The 23,753-nt window shown below is 49.1% G+C and overlaps 9 protein-coding genes across 9 annotated transcripts; 6 read left to right on the top strand and 3 right to left on the bottom strand.

Moving 5' to 3' along the window:
- Positions 1-1,420: 1,420 nt before the first annotated feature.
- Positions 1,421-3,581, bottom strand: GGI43DRAFT_178643 (uncharacterized protein). Its single transcript, XM_083199820.1, has 6 exons — positions 3,561-3,581; positions 3,024-3,458; positions 2,797-2,953; positions 2,278-2,375; positions 2,050-2,196; positions 1,421-1,500 (listed from the first exon to the last, which is right to left on the bottom strand). Exons 2-5 carry the CDS (start codon positions 3,200-3,202, stop codon positions 2,136-2,138), a joined length of 495 nt encoding a protein of 164 aa, XP_083057625.1. The 5' UTR covers positions 3,203-3,458; positions 3,561-3,581; the 3' UTR covers positions 1,421-1,500; positions 2,050-2,135.
- A 3,082-nt stretch (positions 3,582-6,663) lies between these two features.
- On the top strand, positions 6,664-7,656 carry GGI43DRAFT_178155 (Sm-like protein LSM7). The gene is made up of 3 exons (XM_083199807.1): positions 6,664-7,219; positions 7,274-7,345; positions 7,440-7,656. Exons 1-3 carry the CDS (start codon positions 6,994-6,996, stop codon positions 7,568-7,570), a joined length of 429 nt encoding a protein of 142 aa, XP_083057624.1. The 5' UTR covers positions 6,664-6,993; the 3' UTR covers positions 7,571-7,656.
- A 582-nt stretch (positions 7,657-8,238) lies between these two features.
- Positions 8,239-11,026, bottom strand: GGI43DRAFT_412807 (PAN-complex poly(A)-binding subunit PAN3). The gene is made up of 4 exons (XM_083206868.1): positions 10,475-11,026; positions 10,275-10,410; positions 9,968-10,190; positions 8,239-9,904 (listed from the first exon to the last, which is right to left on the bottom strand). Exons 1-4 carry the CDS (start codon positions 10,542-10,544, stop codon positions 8,375-8,377), a joined length of 1,959 nt encoding a protein of 652 aa, XP_083057623.1. The 5' UTR covers positions 10,545-11,026; the 3' UTR covers positions 8,239-8,374.
- Positions 11,027-11,432: 406 nt separating this feature from the next.
- On the bottom strand, positions 11,433-12,584 carry GGI43DRAFT_178128 (GNAT family N-acetyltransferase). The gene has a single exon (XM_083199806.1). The coding sequence runs from the start codon at positions 12,050-12,052 to the stop codon at positions 11,510-11,512; it is 543 nt and encodes a 180-aa protein (XP_083057622.1). The 5' UTR covers positions 12,053-12,584; the 3' UTR covers positions 11,433-11,509.
- GGI43DRAFT_178115 (UBX domain-containing protein) lies at positions 12,372-14,414 on the top strand. The gene is made up of 3 exons (XM_083199805.1): positions 12,372-12,527; positions 12,589-12,885; positions 12,964-14,414. The coding sequence occupies exons 2-3, from the start codon at positions 12,751-12,753 to the stop codon at positions 14,389-14,391; spliced, it is 1,563 nt and encodes a 520-aa protein (XP_083057621.1). The 5' UTR covers positions 12,372-12,527; positions 12,589-12,750; the 3' UTR covers positions 14,392-14,414.
- A 1,606-nt stretch (positions 14,415-16,020) lies between these two features.
- Positions 16,021-18,944, top strand: GGI43DRAFT_178037 (uncharacterized protein). Its single transcript, XM_083199804.1, has 5 exons — positions 16,021-16,434; positions 16,629-16,696; positions 16,785-16,817; positions 16,897-17,274; positions 17,481-18,944. Exons 1-5 carry the CDS (start codon positions 16,374-16,376, stop codon positions 18,444-18,446), a joined length of 1,506 nt encoding a protein of 501 aa, XP_083057620.1. The 5' UTR covers positions 16,021-16,373; the 3' UTR covers positions 18,447-18,944.
- A 172-nt stretch (positions 18,945-19,116) lies between these two features.
- GGI43DRAFT_412791 (uncharacterized protein) lies at positions 19,117-20,140 on the top strand. Its single transcript, XM_083206867.1, has one exon. It carries the CDS (start codon positions 19,244-19,246, stop codon positions 19,904-19,906), a length of 663 nt encoding a protein of 220 aa, XP_083057619.1. The 5' UTR covers positions 19,117-19,243; the 3' UTR covers positions 19,907-20,140.
- A 987-nt stretch (positions 20,141-21,127) lies between these two features.
- Positions 21,128-22,554, top strand: GGI43DRAFT_429910 (zinc metalloprotease). The gene is made up of 4 exons (XM_083209190.1): positions 21,128-21,561; positions 21,727-22,062; positions 22,120-22,298; positions 22,373-22,554. Exons 1-4 carry the CDS (start codon positions 21,292-21,294, stop codon positions 22,464-22,466), a joined length of 879 nt encoding a protein of 292 aa, XP_083057618.1. The 5' UTR covers positions 21,128-21,291; the 3' UTR covers positions 22,467-22,554.
- A 434-nt stretch (positions 22,555-22,988) lies between these two features.
- GGI43DRAFT_386546 (uncharacterized protein) lies at positions 22,989-23,417 on the top strand (the record flags this gene model as incomplete). The annotated part of the gene is made up of 1 exon (XM_083203808.1): positions 22,989-23,417. One exon carries the CDS (start codon positions 22,989-22,991, stop codon positions 23,415-23,417), a length of 429 nt encoding a protein of 142 aa, XP_083057617.1.
- Between the last annotated feature and the right edge of the window lie 336 nt (positions 23,418-23,753).

Below are 23,753 nucleotides of genomic sequence, written 5' to 3'. Positions count from 1 at the left end.
GTAAACAACCGGATTTGCAAAAGGAATAAGAAAAAACACCCAGAGCACCAAGAAAAACGGGCACTCAAACAGGTGTTATACTCGTGGATCGCGACGGAGGGGGAAAGAGAGCAGAAGAGTAAAGCGGGTGGGAGGAGGATGAGCAAATCGAAAAAAAAGAGAGGGAGAAGGGCGGAATCCTCTGGTTATTGTATGAAGAACGAAAAGTAGTGGTAACAAGTGCAAAGAGCTATCAAATGCGGCTTCTCGGATTGATGCCCGCCCAGATGACAGTGGGTCTATCTACGGGCGGCGACAAGGGGAGGGGAAAAAAAAGGTAAGGGAGGGGGGTTCCGTTAAAAAAAAGAAGGAAAAAGAAAAGAGACGACATCTTGTTTTGGTATAGAGGGGATTATACTTGTACATTTTTCGTGTCAAGAATAATGACCAAGCAGTGGCTAGGGTGAGTGACTCCGAGAATGGTGGGAAGAAAAAGAGACGAGTTATGTCGCCTGTGCAAATAGTATGCAGTTTGTGTAGTATTAGTGGTAGTTAAAGTGGCATTATATTCTGTACTGGTTGCTCTACACGACACGTTTGAATACATGTTTTGCCCTCTGTATGCTTGCCCCATACACTCCATAGACTTGTGCATATTCGGCAGACAAGTCTGCAGGCTTGCATATGATAAGACAGGACAGAGTGCTGGCACTGGTGGTATGCATAATGCGTGTGGAAAGCGTGCGTGCAGTATGCGTTGACCTGACCAAAGAGTCGCAACGAGTCCATGTCTTTACAGCCCGCACAGCGCGCAGCTCAGGGCCAGGGAGGGGAGGTTCGGAATTATCCACAAAGAGAGCAACCAGGGGGAACGTGGTAGGCAGTAATAGTAGTACAAGTAAATGTGGCTTGCAGCACACAGCCAAGAGGAGAAGATTGAAAATCAAGACACACGCTAAGCAGTACCGCAGCCTGGAGATGGGGTGGGGAGGAGAAAAAGGGAGCATCAATGGGCATATTGTAAAAAGCCATCATCGATCGATCGAAGCAAGCGGAGATGCGCGTGAGAGCGATCGCTTAGCACACGGGAGCACTACGGCTGGCGTATATACTACTATTTCAGAGCAGCAGTTGATCATTTTTGATTTTGTAATCATGGGCGGAAAATACCAGAGCTGGGAAGAGAAGAAAAAGAAAGGAAGAAAAAAAAACAAGATCTCCGCTAACTGGCGGAAGAGGAGGGGGGGGGGGGGGCAAAGAAAGAGAAGGAAGTAAAAAACTGAGGAACCAAAAAAAAGGAGACATGACCTGTCTCATCGCGATGGCAGAAGCATGGCAGTAGGCAAGACATGGCAGGGATCTCGACATGGGCTCTGCGTGGTGTCGCTAGAAGAAACGATTGACAGGGTCTGGCAGGGGTGTGCTTCGATTAGAGAGAGGCGGATGGAAAGGCGGTTTGGTCAGACAAAGCTGGCTGTCTGCATAGCGAACCAGGCGTGGGCGGACGATTCGATTCGAGAGCTATTAGTGATGCTTGTTAGTATATATTACCCAGGTAGGTGCTTTTTAAAGAGTACGAAGCATATAGCAGTAGTGCTAGAAGTAGTAGTATTAGGTATTAGTAATAGTCACAAACAAACAGCTGGTTGGCGTTGGCTGATCAGCTCGTAGAAAAGGGAGCGACTGAGACAACAGACAGTAGAGAGAGACACAAGCTGGAGACGGCTGTGATGCTCCGGGGCCCGGAAAGCGGCGCGACGAGCATCGTTTGGCGGCTGGGCATCTGCGGCTGCTAAGCACAAGCGCAATTAGCAGACGAGACTAACACGCAGTAGCAGCAGCACTAGAACCGATTGTGTAAAAATCAAAAAAGGGCACACGGCGTGAGTGGTTGGCGCGGCCGGGCTGGCCCGATTTTCTGCGAAAAGGCTGCAGCAAGCGAACAGATAGTACTGAAACTTGGCTTTTCTTTTGGCTGCGAGCATCAGCCAGGTACCCTGACCGACGTGCTTGTACTTCGTATGCTCGTATGCTCCTGCTGCTGCTGCGGGCGGTTTCTGGCACAATTACCTGATAATAGAGAGCTCTTGTCTGATGATATGTAAAGTCTCTGTAATCGCTTACGTGGATGGGATTCCCTCGCTTGTCGTCGGCAATTACACGTTCTTTTTTTCCTGATTTTCTGGCTGCGTATCCGGGGTATTATCATTCGAATCCCTGGTCCATGGGGCAGAGCCAGTCAGTCAGCCCGTCACATGTAATAAACCAACGAATCCAAGACACTGGCCAAGTTCTCACCTATCGCTTGCTTCCAAGTACGCCACGGCACAAAAGGGGAAGAAAAAAAGGAAGGGGGGTGCGGTGGCATTGACAGCACAAATTTCTATCACATCTCCCTTTTTACTTTTTCAGCCCAAGCTTGGGACAGAATGTCTCCGTCGTCGTCCGCCGGCAGCGCTGGGCTGGAACTGGAGCTGTACCATTGCAACGCCAGACGCCACCAGCCTTCTCTGTCTCTCGTTTTGTCTCCGTCTGCGCGGCATGTGTTCGTACCCGATCCAAACCAAGCGCGCGCGACGAACGGCTCCTCCGCATCGTCCGGCGAACGAGTCCAAGGAAGCGCGGAGGCCGACTTGGAGATTTGGCAAAATGATCGTCAAACGGACCGGGCGGCCCTGCTTGTGTCACCCCAGAGGTATCAGATTGCCGCAAGTGGGCACCGGATGCTGGTAGAGCCCCATCGGTATATACGAGGAATCTGCTGCTCGCTAGGAGCACGGAGAGGGAGGAACTCTGAAAGAAGAAAGCGGCACTTACAGCCTGAGCAGGACAGAGCGAGCTGTGACCATCCCCCTGGCTGTAAGTCAGCCAGCGTCGAGCTGACGCGCAAGCATTGCTGGGAATAGCAAACAACGTCAGTACGGCTGCCAAGTGAGCAGGCCTGGCACGTCCGAGAAACAGCACAGTGTTAGTCCTAGGACAAGGTCAGTCCTGGAGCAGGGCCCTGGGCCCGCTATTCGATGATGAACGGAACGTCTTCGTACCGAGCCAGCAGTATAACAGCAGTAGCTATTACTAGCAGGATACAGCTCAAACAACACCTTGGCAATCTAAAAAAAAAAAAAAAAAGCAGACGACGTGTAAGTGAGTGGGTGAGTGAGTGAGCGGGTGCGGCTCTGGTTTGCCAACTGTCGCTTAATACTCCACCACCAGTATGCAGCATGCAATGACAAGGAGACGACGCAGAGCTGCAGCAATAGTAAGAGCAACAATATTAGTACCTAGCAGTAACAGTAGCAGTAGCGGTAACAGTAGTATCAGCTAATCCGCTGGCATTGTTTGCTTTATTGGTTAATCGTGCATCGACGGTATCCGCTAGCCGGAGCCGAGATGTGAGCCAGACAATCAGGCTGTGAAGGCACGGTGGCATCAAAGGCATGAAATGGAATAGCCTGCGGGCACGCCCCCCAACATTTCACCTGTTTGTATCAATACTCGTACAACTCAGACAAGAAGTGCTCGATGTATTTCGTGCTGCAGTGCGTGAATGTGGTGGTGCATGCATAGGATATGTAGCATACATAGCATAGCATGGTATTCTTCTCCTCGTTCTCGCACATACTCCGTAGTAGCATTCTGCCTGTACAAGTCATATCAGCATGCATATCACAACCAGCTTGCTGCAAACGCGGGCGATAGAAACAGCCAGCAACAAGTAACGCCAGAGGAGACCGCATGAAGAGCATGCGAGTGTGCGTCCAGGTTCAACCTTGACCCTTGCCAGTGAGCAGACCAGGAGCCCGGCTGAGTTCGATTGGCCTGCTGCAGTACCGAGAGCCAGCAAATGCCTGCATTCGCTTGCATATCCCGGTCTCAGCAATGCTCGCTCCAAACCAGAGACTCCATCCGCCGTATTCGTCCTTGTACCGCACACCACACGCCTGCCGCTCTCGTTGCTCCCGTACTGTAGTCGTTGACTCTGTTGTCTGCGCCTCTCTCTTTATCTCCCCCCGTCCACTTCACACGCCCCCTTTCCCCTCTTCTCTGTTGCTAAACGCCCCCTTCCCACTTAGTTCGGATGGTAGCCGTATCGTTGGAAATCTCTCTGCCGGTCTCAAAATATGGGCCGCCAGCGCCATAGCACTCGCGTAGATCACTTAGGTTCCGCAGCAGCAACCCACAACAGAGGTAAAGAAGAGGTTGTTCCAAAGGCGTGATGAGAAAAAATAGAGAAAAATTGTTAGAGAGAATCCGCTTTACTTTCCGAGAATGGGCCGATTTGCCGCCATCACATACCTGTGTGCTGTACATACAAGCAACCCGGCTTGGCTTGCATCGAAACGCAAAAGACCCGGTGCTGACGACTCTCTCTCTCTGTATACAGGCGGCGAGGAACAACCGATGGCAAAATAGGAAAAAATCAAATACAAATGAGCATTTTTCTTTTTCGGCCTAGAACAATAATAAAAGTAAAGCTGGCTTGATGGCGTTGCTGGCGCTGATGGCTGATGGCTGATGGCTGATGCAGACGCAGGAAAGCTGCTCAGCTCGAAGCGTCCTCAGGCCTCGAGTTCCCGGCATCTCTGGCCCCCCCGGTCTAGCCCAAAGGACCACTCGGCTGTCAAGGCTCCAGGGAGGGAAGGTTTTGGCTGCAGCCCGCTAATACTGCCTTCTCGACGGCAGGCGTAGTCGTAAGCCTTTGGGCAGGGGTTTCTCGCTGGCTCTTGCTGGATTGCTGGCGGTTGTTTGCTTGCCCCCTTCCAAGAGGTCCATGTCCCCCTTCTTACCCGAGCCGTGCCGCCGTGCCTTGTCTCTTTGTGATTTGATAATTGATAACATCTACCACATATTACTTCCTTGCACCTTCTGGATTACTCTACTAGCAACTTACCGAACAGTAGTGTATTCCAGGTGTTGGCACTAACACTAGCAAACTATCAATAGGGAATGGCCCGGACGGGATGGATTCTTTGATGTTAATCTGCTTTCAGTTTCAAGTACATGATGCTATAATCCATAGCTCAGCTCGGCGTCGAGCCTAGTAGGGATCAATGCTTTTTTGCCTTTTGCGCTTTTGCCTTTTTTTTTGTGTGTGTTGAACTACCAATAGCTCAAGAATAGTAGTGCAGGCAGCAATGCAGGTTGTGGGTGAGTGTGTGGCTGTTTTCTTGTCTCAGCAATATGTGTTAGTTAGTATCTGACCGAAAAACAGGTATAGCTACGGGAAAACCGGCTTGCGGCTTGAGAATCATGCCACTATAAGACATTTTCACGTTGAAATTATGTTCGCCCGCTTCCCACATCCCCGTTCCATGGATCTCTTTTACACATGGGGTATTACGTGACATACACGTACTACTAACAGCTGGCAAGCAAAGAGTCATCTCCATGACATGGATCATGGGTCTGTTTCCTCTCTCTCCCCCTCATTCTTACGGAGTACGGATCAGTCATAGTGCCAACGATGTAACCCAAAAATAACAATGCCAGCTCTTTGTTGACCACGGTATGCTCGCCACCTGGCATTGCAGCAGTTTGGATGTATGTACGCATGTGTGGAGGTGGAGGAGGAGGAAGAAGAGAAGGGGAGCAGCAGCCAGCTCAAGCACCAGTTGTGGACTGCAACTCCGGCATGTATGTATTGATGGTTGACTACCTACGGACTTGTTCTCCTCCTACAGGGATCCCTGACTTCTCCGGAAGCTTGTCTTGCCCGGCTGCAACAACTTTATCGGAAGATGGCCCGACAACCCCGCCTATGTGTATCCCTGGATTAAGGATTTCTGGATCATCGCTTATACTGACGAGCGAGCGAGAGATAGAGAGGGGAGCTGTGCAAAAAGAAACTCATCCAAGCGTATATACCGCTTGATAGTAGTAGTAGTCCACCCGATAGTCCGTCGAATCAACCAACCAACCAACCAACCAACCAACTATTCCTCGCTACGATGCTAGCTGCGACAAGCCTATCCCTCCCTACATAACCCTACCACCTAGCAGACTACTAGCTGCCGCACGCTATAGCATCACACATCACACGCTACGGCTGGCGAAATTAGATTGATCAACTGCCTATTGCTGCTGCTTGCATTGGCTACTGCCGGCCGGGCTTTCTAATTATACCTAAGCGATGCTACGTGTTTCACCGGCTGCATCCTCCGAGGCGATTAGAAAATCATTAAAGACGAGACGAGACCCGAGGAGTGGATCTTTTCTGGTTGCTTCATAAATAGCTAACAGTACATGTACATATAACAATCCCTGACCCTGTCTTTGTCTTGCTTCATGTACATGTATGAAGCATGCACTGCTTATACGATGCCCGTATGTAGGTATATATAGCATATGTAGCATACAGTATGTATGAGCATGTAGGAGCACATGTACGTTACGGTCCTATGGCATGCGCTGCACAGCTCCTCCAGCACCCGCAACACTTACCTGTCCTTGATTTCCGCCTATCAAATCGCCGACACGAGACCGGGCCCATGAAAGATAGAGAGCACCAGCATGGATGTCCTTGTATGCACAGTCCAAGGAAACAAATCACTTCTCTGTTTCTATTGTGAATCCTTCATCGCTGCCACTATGAAAAGTACTGCCCCAACAAGAAAGAGGCCGAAATGCCCACTGCACCGCTAGTCCTAATCGGGGCCACATACCAACAGACCAGCCAAAAAAGAAAAATGCTTAGACGCCACCCCTCACCAGAGCTATTGATTGACGGATTGGCTTGAATCTCATGCAACTCCAGCAAAAGCAGACGCAAGCTTCGAACATCGAACTGCCCCAAAAAAAATCCTCGCGTCCAGCCTCGAACCAATTCCGTGACTGAATCCCGCCCCCCTGGTCGAAAAAAGGAAAAGACCCCGGTCGAATAAAAAAAAAAAAAGACAAGAGCAAATTAGAGAGAGACAAGCAGACAGAGAGACGAAACGAAAAAAGGAAACGCTGCCGAACGAGCCCAGCCAGTAGCTTCAGCTTTGCCCCCCCAGTCGATGCGCAGCAGCCACAATGTCCGATAGACCATTCCACAGAGGCGGCCGCGGTGGCGGTGACCGAGGAGGAGGCGGCGGTGGTTACCGCGGCGGACGAGGAGGTGGTCGAGGTGGAAGAGATGGTGGTGCTGGCTCTGGCGCTGGCGGTGCCCAGACCGAGAGGCCCAAGAAGGAGAACATCCTGGATCTGGCCAAGTACATGGACAAGGCCATCATTGTCAAGTTCAACGGCGGCCGAGAAGGTAGGAAAAGAAGAGACAAACCAAGAAAACAAACAAACGCTGAACAATACACAGTCCGCGGCACGCTAAAGGGCTATGACGCTCTCATGAACCTCGTCCTTGATGAAGTCGAAGAAACCCTTCGAGGTGAGTGCCTTCTCTCCCCACTTGCACGCGGCTGCTAGGCCCCATCATCATCAAAGTCGGGCATAATTAACCACGAAACAAACAAACCATACAGATGACCAAGGCAACGAGACAACGCGATCACTAGGCCTTGTCGTCGTCCGCGGGACGCTTCTAGTCCTCATCAGCCCGGCGGATGGCAGCGAAGAAATCCCAAATCCTTTTGGCGCTCCGGTAGATGAATAAGGCAAGGAGACCAGCAATGGCCCAGAAGATGGCGTCCAACCACATGTTGGAAAAGAATGCGAATGGGGGAGAAACAAGTAAAATGCGATAAAGGGAAGGCTTGTTTATACGATAACCATACACAAAACGGATGAAAGAATGGGGGACTGTTGGTGTTTTTGTTTAGATATGTATGTATGTAATACCTGCTCTCGAGAGAGAAAGGATGAGAGATACGATTGAAACGAGAGCTTTCTTTTGGTTGGACTCGGATGATTTTCGCTACAGCTGCGCATATATATATATATATATATATACATATATATACAAACAGCTGGCGAATTTGGGTTCGATGGCGACTGCCTCCCCATCTCCCAGACAGGAGAGAGGGGAATGGGCGGCTCGTTTACATTTACTTGAGCATGGAAGCTGCCCAAGGTGAACCAGATGGAGAGAAAGAGATGCCTTCCAGGCCATACGTCTCGGAAAGAGAAGGCGTGTTGCAAAGCAATCAAACTCTCTGGCCATCTGCCACGATACAACCACCTACCAAGAATCAGGATAACACGTATTTGTGAGTCACGGCATGGTGCAGATTCATTAGCAGTATACGGCTTTTTTTGGAGTTTGTATCTATGAACAATACCAGTATCTCCTCCCTTTGCATCTCCCCTTGATTCTATTCTTCCACCTCCAATATCCATAAAAAGCACATAAAATTTGGTTTGGCAATAACAAAACATCGCTTGCAGATGTCTTCCTCCTGTTCCCCTTTCGCTCATCATCGTATCATGTGCTACCATTTGCATCAAGAGAGCCCTCTTCCTAGAAGGACCTTCCCGTCTTACCAGCGGCCTTTAACACGTCGCCAAATGCGCCGAGCACCTGCTTCTTCAACTCCTTATAGCTGACAATCATACTCGTTTGCTCGTCTCTGCTGGTTAGGCAAATTCTGTCCTCCGAGCCAGCATCGAGTTTGTTGAGGCAGCGTAATATGTGCCCCATGTCCATGACCGGATTTCCGTTGCCATCCACTTGATGAAAGACGTAGTCTCTGAATAGCTTCAACATGTATCGCTCTCCGATTTCCGACCAGGCTATATCATTTTCGTACTCTGGCCGCTCATTGATAGTTTCGAGCTTCATCAACAATCTTATTAGCCTTCCATTCTCCAGTTCACGAAATAGCTCAGAGCGCATGGCATCTGCCTTGTGGTTCGCCTGGTTCATAGTGGTCATGATATGCGTCGCTATTCCTTGAGTGAACTCGTCAATCGACTTTGGTTGCGCAGGCGGCTGCGGCGGTGCCAAGAGCCACATAATAGTATCTTTGACTTCCGTGGAGTAGGTCCTGCTCATTTGCTCTATCGCCGCATTCATGTTGGTCATCTGCATGGGCATTGTGTTGGTGGCAAGGCAGAGCAAGGTGCGGCCAAAGTGCAGCAGGTCTTCCTGCTGCAGCTCCTCCATCGGCCTCTTAATATCGAATTGGGTCACGTCCAGAATGGAGCACGCATTCAAGCAAATTCTATTCTTGTCAATCAAGATGATCTTGCTCACATCAAGGCAGCGTGCTGCTAGGTTGTTGCTGTGTATGGCTTTCAAGGCGCTGGCAATCTGAGAAATATACCCCCATAGCACTGCTTCGGTGATGGGCGGCTTGGACTGAACGCGGTTGGAGCCGTGGGGCACGCTTGGAATAAGATGCACTTCGGCCAGTGTCTTGGCCAACGGATGGTAGGCTTGAGCAATGACGAGAGAGCTGTCCCCAAAGGCCCTGGTAGTGAACGCATCATGGATGCTGGCCACGTGGGGATTGTCAATCCGCTTCCACTCCTTAACGGATCGGATTGCCTGCTCGTTAGTCAACCGGAACCCTTCCAATCTCCGCAGGCAGTAAAGTTTTCCATCCTTGGACGACGTGGCTTTGTACACCCAGCTGGGATAGCCAAATATGCCGGCATTTTTGCGATGCGTCGTGTCCAAAGCCACCAGCGAATGGTAGTTATCCAATTGCGGCAGCTGGGAACCAGGCATCACTTGCAATGTTGCTTCGGATTGCTTCTGCATATCCTCTCGAAGAGTCTCGGAAATGAAAAAGTCGTGAGTAAGACGGTTGTATGGCATCACGTCTTCTCGATATGGCCCAACAGGAGCGTAGAGATGATACTGTAAAGGCTGTGAAGGCGCTGCATAGGCGTTTTGGGCCGCAAAATATGTAGATGCGGCGCCGGTCATGGCGCCATGGTCATCAGCATAAGGGTTATAAGGCGTGGTGACCATGCTTTGATTCGGCAACACAAATGGGTCATATGAGATTGCTCCATCGTGTGAAGTTCCGTTTGTTGCAGCAGCCTATACACATGATTGTTAGCGACAAGTCAGAAAAGGAATAGGGGTGAAACAGGGACGCCATACAGTAGAGCTGAGGTCAAAGCTGGGTGTAAATTCGCGAATAGAAGCTGGGTTGAAAGCTGGCGCTTCGGTATCTGGTATAGTAGATGGTGTGGCGGCCCCCAGACCACGCGGAGTGAAAGACGGCGCAGTCACCGCCTGCGACGAAAACGTCGGTTTTTTCTGTATAGGTTGTAGGGTCGAGGGTGTAAAGGACGGTGACTCGACATTCAGAGTTTTCTTAGTACTATAAGTAGAGGACATCATCGGTTAGCCATGATCTCCTATTTGATCAAAGGACAGAAAGAGAATAATACACTGAGACACCTACCTGTTGTTGTCCTGTTGAGAAGAGCTTGTCTGGGACGAATTCCCCTTGGTCTGGTCATGCATAAAAGCACAGCCCTGGTCTTCGTAGCGGCAGTGGCCGTATATCAGAATATTTCTGCAGAGCGTGTCTTTGTTTTCTGTAGTTAGTCACATATTCAGTCAGCCAAGTTCTGATGGATCACGCAGGATAGTGTAACCCACCTCGGGGCCTAGGCCTTGGCGAGCCAACCTGGCGCCGCAGCTCGGCGGTTTGATATCGTGGAGTCGTCATTGTGATCAATTGGATGTTTTAAAGAGTGCTGTCTCCGAGGTCGGATTTACGACTTCTGAGTAAAGATATCAGTGTCGGTATGTGTGTTGGTGTATGTATGGATGTATGTATGTTTGTAGTATCTGTTTGTACAGAGAGCGCGATGTAGCGAGTAGAAATCGACGGTGAATATCGAAAGCGTGCGTTTGGTAGATAGTAAACAGAGAGATGGGAGAGAGTAAACAGAGAGAAAGGCCAGGGGAGCCGGCGGGATCATATAGAAAAGTCAAAGGAAAGGAAAGCGGCGTTGCGGTGGCTTGTCAACATACTGGACTGCAGCAACCGTCTCCCATGGCTCAATTGATCGGGGCGGCCGCGCGCCCATGGACGAAACACGAAACTTTGGGCCCGAGTCGCTGGGCAACAGGATCAGCCACTCCTCCGGCCGCTGAAGAGAGTTGAAGTTTGAAAGTCGCTGGCCGAGTGGGGAGTGGATAGACAGAGTGGTGTTGAGAGGCGCGATCTTGGGAGGTTAAACCAAGATCTGGGCCTTGGTTCCGGGTCCCGGAGCCTGGAAAATGACATAATCCGAAAGGTTGCCGGCGTATAAACCACCACCGAATGCGCAGCTGCAGGAGTCACGCGGCGCCTCTGAAAGTATTATTGATATTTTGCAAAGGCTAGTATGGGATTATACTTGATTTATTCAAAGGTACAAGGATTTACGTTCAAAACAAAACTATGGAGTGGTTTTTGGGCTGTGAAACAAACCATGTACAGCCGTTCGTTACTGTGGGTTATGGAAATGGCTGATACAAGTGACACTTGCTAGAGCACATTGTAAAGAAGAAGAAAAAAATAATAATAGCAAGTATCCAGCATGATGGACTAAAAATTAGGTGTCTATCAAGTAAAATAAAAGATGAGAAAAGTAGTATTATAATACAGAATCAACACATGCACAGAGATGGTTTTCCCATCTAGACTTATCGTCGTGCCTGCAGCCGCCTTGCAAAATACAGAGTGCCTTGTAGAGGACTCGAATTATACGGCTCTACTTCCATAAAACCTTCAGACTTGTACAGATTAATCGCGGCAGTCATCTTTGAGAGCGTATCCAGCAGCATCTCATCATATCCCTCGTCCCGAGCTCGTTTCTGCGCCTCCACCAGCAACGTCTTGGCAACCCGTCTCCCACGGGCTTCTGGATATACAAACAAGCGCTTGAGTTCGCAGTAGCGCAAGCCTTCGGATCGTGACTTTAAGTATATAGACTCAAGGTTTATTGGCCGTAGAGCAATGCAGCCGAGAACGGCGTCTGTTGTTGAATCCACAGCCAGGAGGAGTGCCCCGGCGGGTGAAGAGTATTTTCCAGGCAGTCCATTGAGTTCAGCGTTATAATTTTGATGCGTTAAATCTTCGTCTAGCCAGGTCGTATATGCTTTGAAGCAGTCGACTACAGAGGCCAGGTCTGCTGGGGATGTTGCCTGGCGAACAAGAACAGATGATGTTGCTGGCGGTGTCTCCATGGTATGTACGTATATTCCATGCAACTATTATGTGAGATTTTATATCAATGAATGGCAATTATCAATAGATTTATTGTATCAAGATGTAGAATAAATTATCCAAGCCTTGGAATCAAAACGGCTGCCTAGGCATTTGGTGGAGAGAATGGAACGCATTAGACTTGGAGTGATTCATGGCCCGGCACCGGAGGTTGAAGGCCATCTCGTAGGATTTCACTAGCCTTTTCGCTGCATCTTGATCCATCTCGTCGTACAGCGTTTGTATAACAGGATTTCAACTTATACTTTAAAAAGAAATTTAATTTGAATAGTCGAATGAATTATAAACGTGAATTTGCTCAAACCTTTGGCATAATAACTTTTCAATGGCCTCGTCTACAAGCTTCTGCAGCTGCTTCACAGTGACAAACACTGGCGGGGCTAGGCGTTGGAAGCAGTTTAGCGCTCGACTGCAAGACTCGGCTCCGCTAATGAGGTAATGTCTCAAAGCTACCCGCTGTATTCAAGATTGCTTATCGACGGCCCTCTTGTACCAGATCGGCAGTACTTTCATCACCGAGCAATCCGTTTTCTGCTGGGAATCGAGAGGCTGGATGGACAGCAGAGGCGCATCTTGATTTCTCTTTAGTTTTTCTTCTTCTCTTTGTCTATTTTTCCCTCTTGCTCCTCTATTCTGCATCGCCGTCTGCGTGCCAAAGATGGCCGACGCTGCAGACGATACGGGACAGCTGTCACCAAGCCAGCAAGATGCTCTGCAGCAATATATACAGCTAACGAACCAAGAGGCAAAGGACGCCATTCCGCTGCTATCAAGGTCGGAATGGAATGTACAGGTAAATATCTCAATTTTACCCTTTAGCGCATACAAACAATGCTTCCTTACCTTGCTAACCACTCGCCGCAATGTCCAGATCGCCATCACAAAGTTCTTCGACGGCGAGACGGCCGATCCTGTCGCCGAGGCAATCGCCGCGCAGGAAATCCCACGAGCAGCCGCGCGCCATGAGAATCTACAAGAGAGTCTGCTGATGGACTCGAACCGACCATCAAGAGCAAACCGAAGAGACAAGACTGACGCCGCCCCCAGAATCGTGCCTCAGCCGCCCGTGATTCACCGGACACCATGGATGATAGGCCTCCTGCTCACGCCCTTCAGCTGGGGCTGGCGGGTGGCTTCGACTCTGTTGCGTACGATTGGCTACATCTTGGCATTCCTACCTGCTTCTATCCGGCCGCGAGCCGTCACCAGCGGTCTAGCTACGGGGTTCAGAAGCCCGAGTGGCCGGCGGATGCTTATGCCACGGGACGCTGCAGCCAGATTTAGACGAGAGTTTGACGAAGAGTACGAGGGAAATGGGCTTTCGTTCTTTGAAGGCGGCATCGCTCAGGCCCATGATATTGCCAAGAGGGATCTCAAGTTCCTCTTGGTCCTGTTCATGTCTCCAGAGCATGACGATACCGAATCATTTATCAGGAACACGCTTTTAGCTCCGGATGTTGTCGAGTTCATCAACGACCCGGCCAATAACATAATACTTTGGGGAGGTAATATTCTAGATTCCGAGGCATACCAAGCAGCCGCTGAGTACGCTTGCACGAAATATCCCTTCTCAGCCCTGGTATGCTTGACGCCAAACGAAGGCAGCACTCGCATGGGTATTGTGAAGCGATTGGTAGGCCTCATGCCCCCTTCGACTTACCTATCCGAGCTGCAGGCCGCCATGGAGAAATACGGTGCCGACTTGAATAGGGTGCGAGCCGAAAGGGCCGCGCAGGATCTGGCCCGTAGCCTACGTGATGAGCAAGATTCAGCTTACGAACGATCGCTGGCCATTGATAGAGAACGCGCGCGGGAGAAGAAACAGGCTGCTGAAGCTGCTGCTGCGGCAGAGAAGCGTGCTTTGGCGGAAGCTGAGGCAGCAGTCGAGCGGGCTGAGAAGCGCCGGCAGTGGAAGTCTTGGAGAGCTCCCCAGATTCTGCCTGAGCCTCCTGCCAGCGAGAGAAAAGTCGTTCGAGTTGCGCTCAAGATGCCCGAAGGCTTGGGGGGGGAGAGAATTGTGCGACGATTCGCTCAGGACGTCACTGTCGAAGAGCTGTATGCATTCGTCGAGTGCCAGGATATCCTCCGCGGCGAGACTTTGGAAGAGGAGAAGGTGGAGAAACCAGATGGCTACGAGCACAAGTACGAGTTCCGGATAGCCTCGACTATTCCCCGCGTGGTGTACGAGCCAAGCACTACTGCAACGATGCTAGAGACGATTGGCAAGTCTGGCAACCTGATTGTGGAAGAGTTATCAGATGACGAGGATGAAGAAGATGACGACGACAATGACATGTAATGCTGGAGAAGCACGAGAATGAAGACGGCGCTATAGAAACACATGTCACTCATGATTGTCAGCAGCGTGGGCTGCCTCCGCTATACCAAGGCGATTAACTACTTTGATATTAGGCGCTGGTGGAACTGAAGCTTTGTTGGCGACATCCGGCATAGTAGATGGATGTCCATAAGTGCACGTATCATACATTACCCGGGTTTGCATCCGGATCATAACTGGTGGATTTCACTCAACTTCAACTGCATTATAGCTCTATGAATGCTACTGAATAGGCCTTGGTTTTATTTACCCTTAATACGTCAGGATAGGATTTAGAAAACAATTTTTTTTTTGGGGAGGCGCGAATAAATCTCTGCAGAATCAGGAGACAATGCTATTCATGTTGCTGTCATGTTGTTGATGCCCCCTCCGTCATCGCCTCGCCTCCATCGAGAGACAAACATTGAGGTGAACCACATGCCAAGTATTAGAAATGGGGATGGCTTATGGAAGATTACGTAGAAGCCGGAGGCTGTGCATGACACAAACCACAGAGCCATAGTGGCACATGCCTTGCAAACCAGTCATGGTGGTGCTGTGGACGAATGGGATAACATGGAGGCGGCGCAATCGGATGTTTGCCGGCTGCCCTATGACAGCGCCGCTAGTTTTGCTTGACTGGGCGTAGAGCCGATGAAGAGAAGAGGGAGATGGGAAGCTGAATCCCTCTTCCTCCGCATTGCTTATTGCCGTTAAGCTTGCAGATTATTATGCTAACAGGAGGATATCTGGTCGATCATGTTATAAAGTGTTTTACATTTACTATCCCACAGCAGCTACCCAGTAGTATACTATAAATGGTACGTATTCCATGTATTCCAAAGAAATTGATCCAGCAAACACTACGTTTGTTAGCAACAGCTGCTTTTGCATGCCAAGAGGCACTAATCGACACAATATTTGCCATTGATTTCAACCTCTCGGTCCCCTCAGAGGCATCCCGCTGATCCCCCCAGCTGCGCCGCCTTCCATTACGCACTTGTTTGGGTAGCAAACTGCAGCGTTATTGCTAGATTCATACTAACGCTCGGCCTGGCTCGGGGCTTGTACAGAGATACCTCGACGGAGCTCGCGGGGTACCTTAGCGCACGGTGATCTGCCGCACGATTCGTCCGCGCAGCTCCAAGTATTGCGACAAGTATGCAATACCTGGACCCTGGTCCGGCTTAGACTCAATCCAGCAAACGCCGTACCCCGAATTTATTTCTAAGACGGCACAGTCGACGTCAAGTCGCATCGCGTTGGGCTTGTTGGAGAAGAGCAGAAAAATAAATTAGAGCCCAGACCCAGGCCGGGCCAGGCCAGGCAGCCACGCGCGCTTGGAGGAAAAAAAAGGAACGGCTAGAAGGAGAAGCGAATCAGTCGAGAAGAGGTCGAGAAAGAAAAAAGACGGGAAGAAGGAGATAGACTGTGTAGTTTAAAACAAGCGGTTTCTAACAGGGACAACTTCAAACAATTATCAAATAAAAATAAAGATTAATTAAAAAAAGAAACAAATGCTGCTAGCCTCGCTTGAATCTCGTCTTGTTTCGTTGCAGGGCCCCTAGATTGTCTGCGCTGCCGCATGATTTCTCCGAGGCTGTCGAGCCAATCTTTAAAATAGCAGCTGTTACAGGTTGTTGCAGACCAGACCTGCAACCCCAGCCTAAAACATAGAGTCGAATACTACTCGGACCACCACCCGAATCCTCTTCGCCTCCCACCTCCAAACTCCTCAAATTTCCCCTCGAGTTCGATTCTCTTCTCTTTTCTTATTTCTGCCTGATCTCAAGTCCGATTCTACCAACCCACTTTTTGAATGACGACGTGATTTCTGTCTTCTCCTTCAACTCCTCTCTCGCTCTCTCTCTCTCCTCTCTTCTGCCCCGCTAAAAGTGCCCAACGCGCTTCGACTTCGACTTTGCCGCCCGAAGAGAGAAAAAAGCGAATAGCTATCGCCCAAGATGAAGTCGATGAAGGGCCTTAGTATGAATAGGATGCTGGGGAGCATCAAGAAAAAGACTGGTACGGACTGCTTTCTTTGCCTCTTTGCCCTTTGACGCTGCGTACCTTGCGGGTAGCGTGTGTACACGATAATCCTCGCCGAGATGACGATACGATCGATGCGATGCTCAATATACATTTCCTGGGTGACGGGAACAAGCTATAAGACAACAATGAGGCTAATTCTTCTTTTTCTCTCTTCTTTTTTGCTACAGGTGGCTCGGATCGTTCAACTGCGACTACTCCAGGAGCTACTCCAGAAGTGACAGCCCATAACAGCGTGGTATGTTGCTCTACCATCTGCTGCCCTTCACGGCGCAACAGACCTGTCCGATTGGGCGCATACGTTTGGACTAACTGACCCTCTTCAGAAAGCATTTTGCGAGTCTGGCGGGAGCTTAAAGGTGTGCAACAACCCCTCAAATCCCTGGTCAATGTATGAGACATCTGGCTGACCATAGCTCTCCTGTCTTTCCCCTACAGCAGAGTGACGAAGTGCTCTTCCTGCCCCCAATCGTCGATGCGGCTGAATCCTCGCCCGCCGCCGCCTCCGAGAGCGCACGCATCATCCGAAAATACATGGCCAAGGACTACTCCTCGCGGCCGTCATGGCAGTACAACGCCATCATGCTGATGCGGATCCTGGCCGAACACCCGGGCGAGACGTTTACGAGGAACATGGACGCCAAGTTTGTCGACACGGCGAGGGCGCTGCTCAAGGGCACAAAGGACAACAACGTGCGCCAGATCCTGATGGACACGCTGGAGGAGTTTGAGCGCGCCAAGTTTTACGACACGAACCTGACGCTCATCATAAGCATGTGGCAAGAGGAGAAGGAAAAGGCAGTTGAGAAGCACGGGGTACGTGATGGGCAATGTCACTTGATTTTCTTCGTCTTCTTTTTCTTGATGTTGCTATTTCTTTCTTTTGACTTCAACTTCTTTGTCTTTGCCTTTTTCCCCTTTTCTTTAGCAGCTCCTATCCCCTGTCTGTTTCACTTGTGCAACCAAAGCTGGCCCCTTTCCTCCATGGTAATAGTGACTCACTCGCTGACATGAAAAAACAGAGCCGAGCACCCGCATTGCCTGTGCGTCCCACACAGTCCTTGGCGCCTGATTTGTCCAGCAATGGACAAGGACAATCGCAGAATTACTTCTCTAGACACCACAGCAACAACCGGCTGCCGGAGCCCTCCGAGCTAGCCAACAGGCTGCAGGAGGCGCGCGAATCGGCAAAACTGTTGGAACAGCTTGTCATGAACACGCCAGCCGTAGAGATTCTTGACAACGATCTAATCCGAGAGTTTTCAAACCGATGTCTGAGTGCTTCGAGGAGTGTCCAGGGCTACATGGTGTCGTCAAACCCCGCGCCCGACAACGACACCATGGAGAGCCTCATCGACACTAATGAGCAGCTGCAGACTGCGCTGAGCCAACACCAGCGTGCCATGCTCAGCGCTCGAAAGCAGCTGGGCCTCGGTGGATCCGAGAATCCATCTCCTGCCCCTGAACAGCAGTCGCTCCACGGCTCCGGCGGCTCCAATGGCATTGTTCAGGGGTGGCAACCCCCCAACGCCGTGTCGTCCAATTCCAGCCCGGCACCTGTTTCCAACGCTTTTGGCGGCAACAGCAATGGTGGCGGGAGTGGTAGTGGAAGCAGCAGCAACAAAGGCAAGGGCAAAGATTCGGATCTCTACAGCCCTCCATCTCCTCCGCTGGACCCGGGCCGCGGCAGGGCGCCGCCACCTGATCCGGTGTCTCCCATCATGTCTCCCATTGAGAACCCATTTAGCGACCCACAGCCGTCGAGCTCGAATGGCCAGCTTGCGGTACCCTTGGACGGACCTTTCCAGCCAGGCTTTGGTTTGAAACATCATCAGGATGGTTCGTCCACACATGGCACTACTGGATCTGGACACGCTTCTGAGAGCCACTCAACACGTAATCTGAACCCTGACTACCAGGTTTCAGACGATGAAGACCTTTACTCTTCAGCCCCCAAGAGCAGCAAGGAGCCTATGTATCGGTACTAGGCAAACAGGAAGAATAGCGACAGCGAAGAGACAGAAGTATCTCAGCACGAAGGCCATGAAAATAGGTAAATTTAAGATCAAATGGGTAGTCTTTACGAAGACGGGGGCGGAGTTTTTCTTTTCGTTAATCATTATTATTATTGTATATTGCCATGTATGCGTGGCTGTTTTAGAGATTTTGATGAGTGCTACTCGACTTTGGGCACTGGTTCGGCCCAAAGTTTTGCGTTTTCGCAATAGCTAGCTATTCTGCAATTTCTTTGCTTTTTGTTTATCTTTTATCACAGCGGAATACCACCTTGTCGTTAAGCAGGCATGAGAGCAAATGGGGCTTCAAAGACAGAGATATCATTTTCGTCTACTATGTATATGTGCAATTGATACAATCTACGCTTTATGGAAGTGAATTTGACTTGGAACTCATGACGGTCTATACCTCTTAGTAGCATGTTTAATACCAGCCATCCCAAAGTCACACCTACAATCTACTAACTCCACAGCTCCCTTATTACTTGGCTCTTCAATATTCGAGCCTTGTTTGTAATGGAGGAAACTCTATTGACGTGGGTCAAACTCCAGGCTCCATTACGAAATGTATATTCAGGGTGTTTACCATCTTGTATATAAGAACCCATCCATTCGTTTCTCCATGCTTCATTTTCAATTTTCATCTACATCTAATTCCACAGAGTCTTCCAACCTAACTCGATCTCAGACACAAAATTCACACTATCAAAACAGCACTTTGCAGTTACAACGATATTCTACTTCCATTGTTCATTCTCATCATAGCCAAAATGAAGGGAATCATCAAGCTCATCCTTTTACTCGCTGCGACGAGTTCTTCACTAGTCTCATCAATGAAAGTTCCCAAAACACTGGCCGACGGCGTCTACGAAATCAGCACCAGGAAGTTTGTGCGCTACAAGCCCTATTACATTGCCCACTACGACATGGAAATGTACCAGACCGTCAACCTCACCGCAAAAGAAAACGACGACCGAGGCCCTCTCGTCAGCACCCGCCACCGCTGCTCCAAGGTGGCCGCAGGGCACGACTCCTCGAACGTCACCAGCGCGAGGGCCATGCTGAGCAACTGGTGCGCCATGTACAAGCCTCGCGTCAAGAGCGTCGTCGTCGCAGTGCAGGGCAACGACGTGTGGTACATGTGCACCTACAAGAGGAAGAAGCACCGCTCTCCTGCACTGCCGGAGATTCCGCAGTCGTGCGCCCGGGAGGAAATTAATATGGTGTCGAACAGGCTTGACCGCTGGTGCGGGGAGGATAAGATTGCCGCGGTGGACATTGACGACTGGAGTCTCACGTATGGAAGGACGCAGAGGGAGGTGTCGTTTTGTAGGAAGCAAAAGTTTCGGGGTACTTGGCTGGATAGAAAGCATAGCGGCTTCAAGAGCGGTCCTGGTCCAGAGGAAGATGGCCCGGCGGATGAGGAGGAGTAGAAGAAGAAGAATGACGACTGTGGATAACACAGAGGAGGGTGGATGGACGGATTTCAGATCCTGGAGATGGTTATGAGATACGAATCTTTGTAGAACTGGTTGGCTCTTGGAAGTTTTTTCTTTTTCTGTTTAGTTTATCAATGTATAACAATTGGTGGTGTTGAAACTGGACATGGCAGCAGCTGCTACATAAATTCAGTGGTGGTTTTGGTTAACGAGAAAGTATAACTATTAGATAGTAATACTACCAGGAAAGATAATAAGAATGAATACGAAACTGCAAATAATGACTTTTGAAATGATACTACTCGCTATGCAGGATAAAAAAACAGGGCGGTGTTGGTGTTTTTGATTCTGCCGCCATCGCCTGTCAAAAGCAGCTGCTAACCGGTACCTCCCTCTACCGCCCTTCTTCTCTTCTCTTCTTCCCCATTATTTCACTACGCATTATTCCCGAGTACAATGGAGAAATTGTGAAGACGAATATTTTTTTTCCCATCCCGTATGATATCGCTCTCCAGGCATTGTCAACTACAGCATTCGAGATATACGTTAATAATCAGGGTCTAGGCATGTTTTCTGCTCCATCTCTCCACTTCGACTGGAATCTTGAGTTCGCAGCTCGCTTTTCTTCAGAGCCACTCGACAAAGTTTTATGGAAAAGTATACTTCGACGGTAGATGGAGCCCTTGGTCGCTAATAAAGGTTGGGTTCCTCTCTTCTATGCATTGTGTTTATACCTGCTGAATGAAGCTCGGAGTTTAACTTTTCTAGGGCCATACTCGCACATGTTCCAACACGTATCAAGATGCCAATATTTCTCGATATCTTCTCAAGACCGCTTTTCTTCATCTACGGTGAAAAATAGAGCCACCTGCTGATGGAGATCAGTTGGCCTGGCATGGGGAATACACGAAGCTTTCTCGGTATTCTACCTATATATATTCAGGAGCCAGTGGATCAGATTTGACCTCGGTTCGTGGCATGGCTGGTGTGGCGCCGAGTACCTCGAGCAGCATCAAAAGCTGAGCTGTTCAACGAGATGATTATATGCGTCAGTCGAATGGAATACTTCTCTCCTCTTTGCACTCAAATACAAATGGACCAATATCCGGGTTATCTAACTACTATGTCGGCGACGATGATACGCAAAAGAAAGCTGAAGCTAATCTCTGAATTCGCGTGTGTTGTACTCGTCGCAAATGTCAACGAGTTGTTGGGGAGACAAACCTTGTTGAGTATTTAACATTGTCGGTTCGAAGCCACTTTAAGCCATCCGCAAACCAAATTTAGCAATGCGATTTGTTAGACCGTTGTTGAGGACTACCAAAACCACGTATCGTCTGTTTCTCCTTTCCTAGTCTCCAACACTTTATAGGATTCCGATGAACAACATGTTGATATGGCATATCGTCGCAGCCGGCCTCGTGCCCATGCTAGGTTTAGCAGCTCCAACTTCACACGATGCATTGGAAACCGCCGGCTTCTCGTGTGGCACAACACCGAGCGAGGAATTCAAGGAAATATCCAAAAGACTTGCCAAAGAGGAGGCCATTGACCGAAAGTTAGGTCGGAGAGCTATTCATGAGGTACAGATAGATGTATATATGCATGTTGTTGCAATGTCAGAGGATCCGAAAGAAGGCAATTTGAGCGTAGGTTACAATCTCTCTCTCTCTCTCTCTCTCTCTCTCTCTCTTTCTCTCTCTCTCCTCTTTATTTCCTTTCTTTTTCTCTATTCTTTCTGGTGCTTCTCCTGCTTTGTTGGTACAGCTGTAGTTGCCGTCCGAGTGTGATCAAAAAACTAATACAGCAACTAGGATCAAGATGTCACCAACCAATTCCGAGTTCTAAAGACTGACTTCGAGCCGACGGGTATCGTATTCAATTTAAAAAGCATCGATAGGACTATCAACGCTACGTGGGCCAATAACACCGATCTTAAGCGCATGTGGTACTATGTCCGCAATGGCAGCTATCACGACCTCAATCTGTGGTTTATTCCTACAATGAAAGAATTCGGATATTGTACAATTCCTGTTACCGGCGACAACCTACCATATGCAATCTACCAGGACGGATGCACGATACGATCTGACACTGTTCCTGGTGGTAGAGCAGATAACTATAATCTTGGGAAAACAGTGACACATGAGGTTAGTTGAAGTCGGTATTCAATACTATCTAGAGAACCGTTTGCTAAGACCAGCCAGGTCGGCCATTGGCTGGGCTTATTGCACACATTTCAGGGTGGATGCAAAGGTCCAGGAGACTACATTGATGATACACCAGCGCAAGCCAGTCCGTCTACCGGATGTCCTGAAGGGAGAGATTCTTGCCCCAAACAACCAGGACTGGATCCCATTCACAATTATATGGATTATTCAGACGAGTAAGTTTTCGAAAACCTTGCTGTTTGGCTCTTGTGTATACCAAAATTCCAAATGGCTGATTTGATCAATCCAGTGCGTGCTATAGGGAATTTACTCCTGGCCAGGTAGATCGAATGGTGAGAGTTTGGGACGGATATCGAGCATGGGCTTCTAAACCACGGACATGATTGCGATAAAAGTATTTTGCAGCGCTTTTTTTTATAACATCTGCCAATCTTGCGCCAGGGCGTGCTCCTACAGCATGCATTCACAGCTGCCAAGCGCAAACAAACAAATCTCCTTTGTTTGGAAAACAAGTCCAAGATATAAATAACACTCGGAATATATCCTTTGTCTTTTATTTCTCTATGGATCTAAAATATTTGTTTCTAATCCTATCACGATCTTTGTTCATTTATATCTTGGTGATCAAAATCTCCATTTTCTTTGTGTTGCTACCTTCGCTCCATCTACATGCTAGGTAGTTATTGGGTAATTCCTTGTCTTTGCCCAATGACAGATAGAAGCGCCACAGATAAAGACATAGAACGGCGCATCTCACAAGCGTGTACTGTTGTCTTCCACATTGCTCCCAAAGGTAGCATCAGGCAAACAATAAAAAAGACGACGATTCAATCTCCTACCACGCTTCACAATACACCCTCTCTCTATTGCCCTTTTTTGAAGCTACAGGCCAACTACCAGACAAGATGCCAAAAAAGACAAACGAGAGATTAGAAGAGCTGAAAATTGTTCATGAAACGCTGGAAATGATGATTCAGCTGATAAAAGACCTGGGGTTCGAACCGCCCCCTGACGTCTCTCCATATCAAGGTACAACCGGAGATAAAGCAGCCACCCTCTATGGCGAGAGATTGAACGACATCTATCAAGGCTATGCCACTATGCTCGAGGATAGGGAGAGGTTTAAAATCAAGATTGACACATTCACAGCACAAAATGCAGAAATGCCTTGCACCGATAAGAAGAAATCTTCCGATCCACACCAGAAGACGGCAAGCAAACGCAGAGCGAAGAGGAGAGGGAATCCATGGGATAGGCCAAAGAAGCGTCAACGGCAGCCCAATCTCAAAGAAGAGAAAGTATCGAAATCGCCCCTATCAAACGAGATTGTTTGAAATGGTTACGCTATTTGAAACAAACCACTGTGATTCCATTGTCATCTAAAGATGAATTGGTCACGCTTAAGGATCCTTATCTATGCGAGGAGTCTACTGGCGTTTGTAATTAACAACTAAACTTGGCATATCTGCTTTCAGATACAGGGTAACATCTTGAGAATCATCGTTTCACCACAAGGCATTATACGAGAAGCCATATATAGAACAATCTGTTGGATATTGGGGGGGGGGGGGGGGGGGGGGGGGGGAAGAGACAATAGAGAATAGATAAATAATGATATCACCAATCACAAAAGCCAAATAGCTAAATTTGAGTATAGGGGAGTGAGGCCA

The sequence above is a fragment of the Trichoderma evansii genome (assembly GCF_050947405.1).
Source record: "Trichoderma evansii strain SZMC 28006 chromosome Unknown GGI43scaffold_20, whole genome shotgun sequence".
NCBI lineage: Eukaryota > Fungi > Ascomycota > Sordariomycetes > Hypocreales > Hypocreaceae > Trichoderma > Trichoderma evansii.
This window is presented reverse-complemented; position numbering and strand designations above follow the sequence as displayed.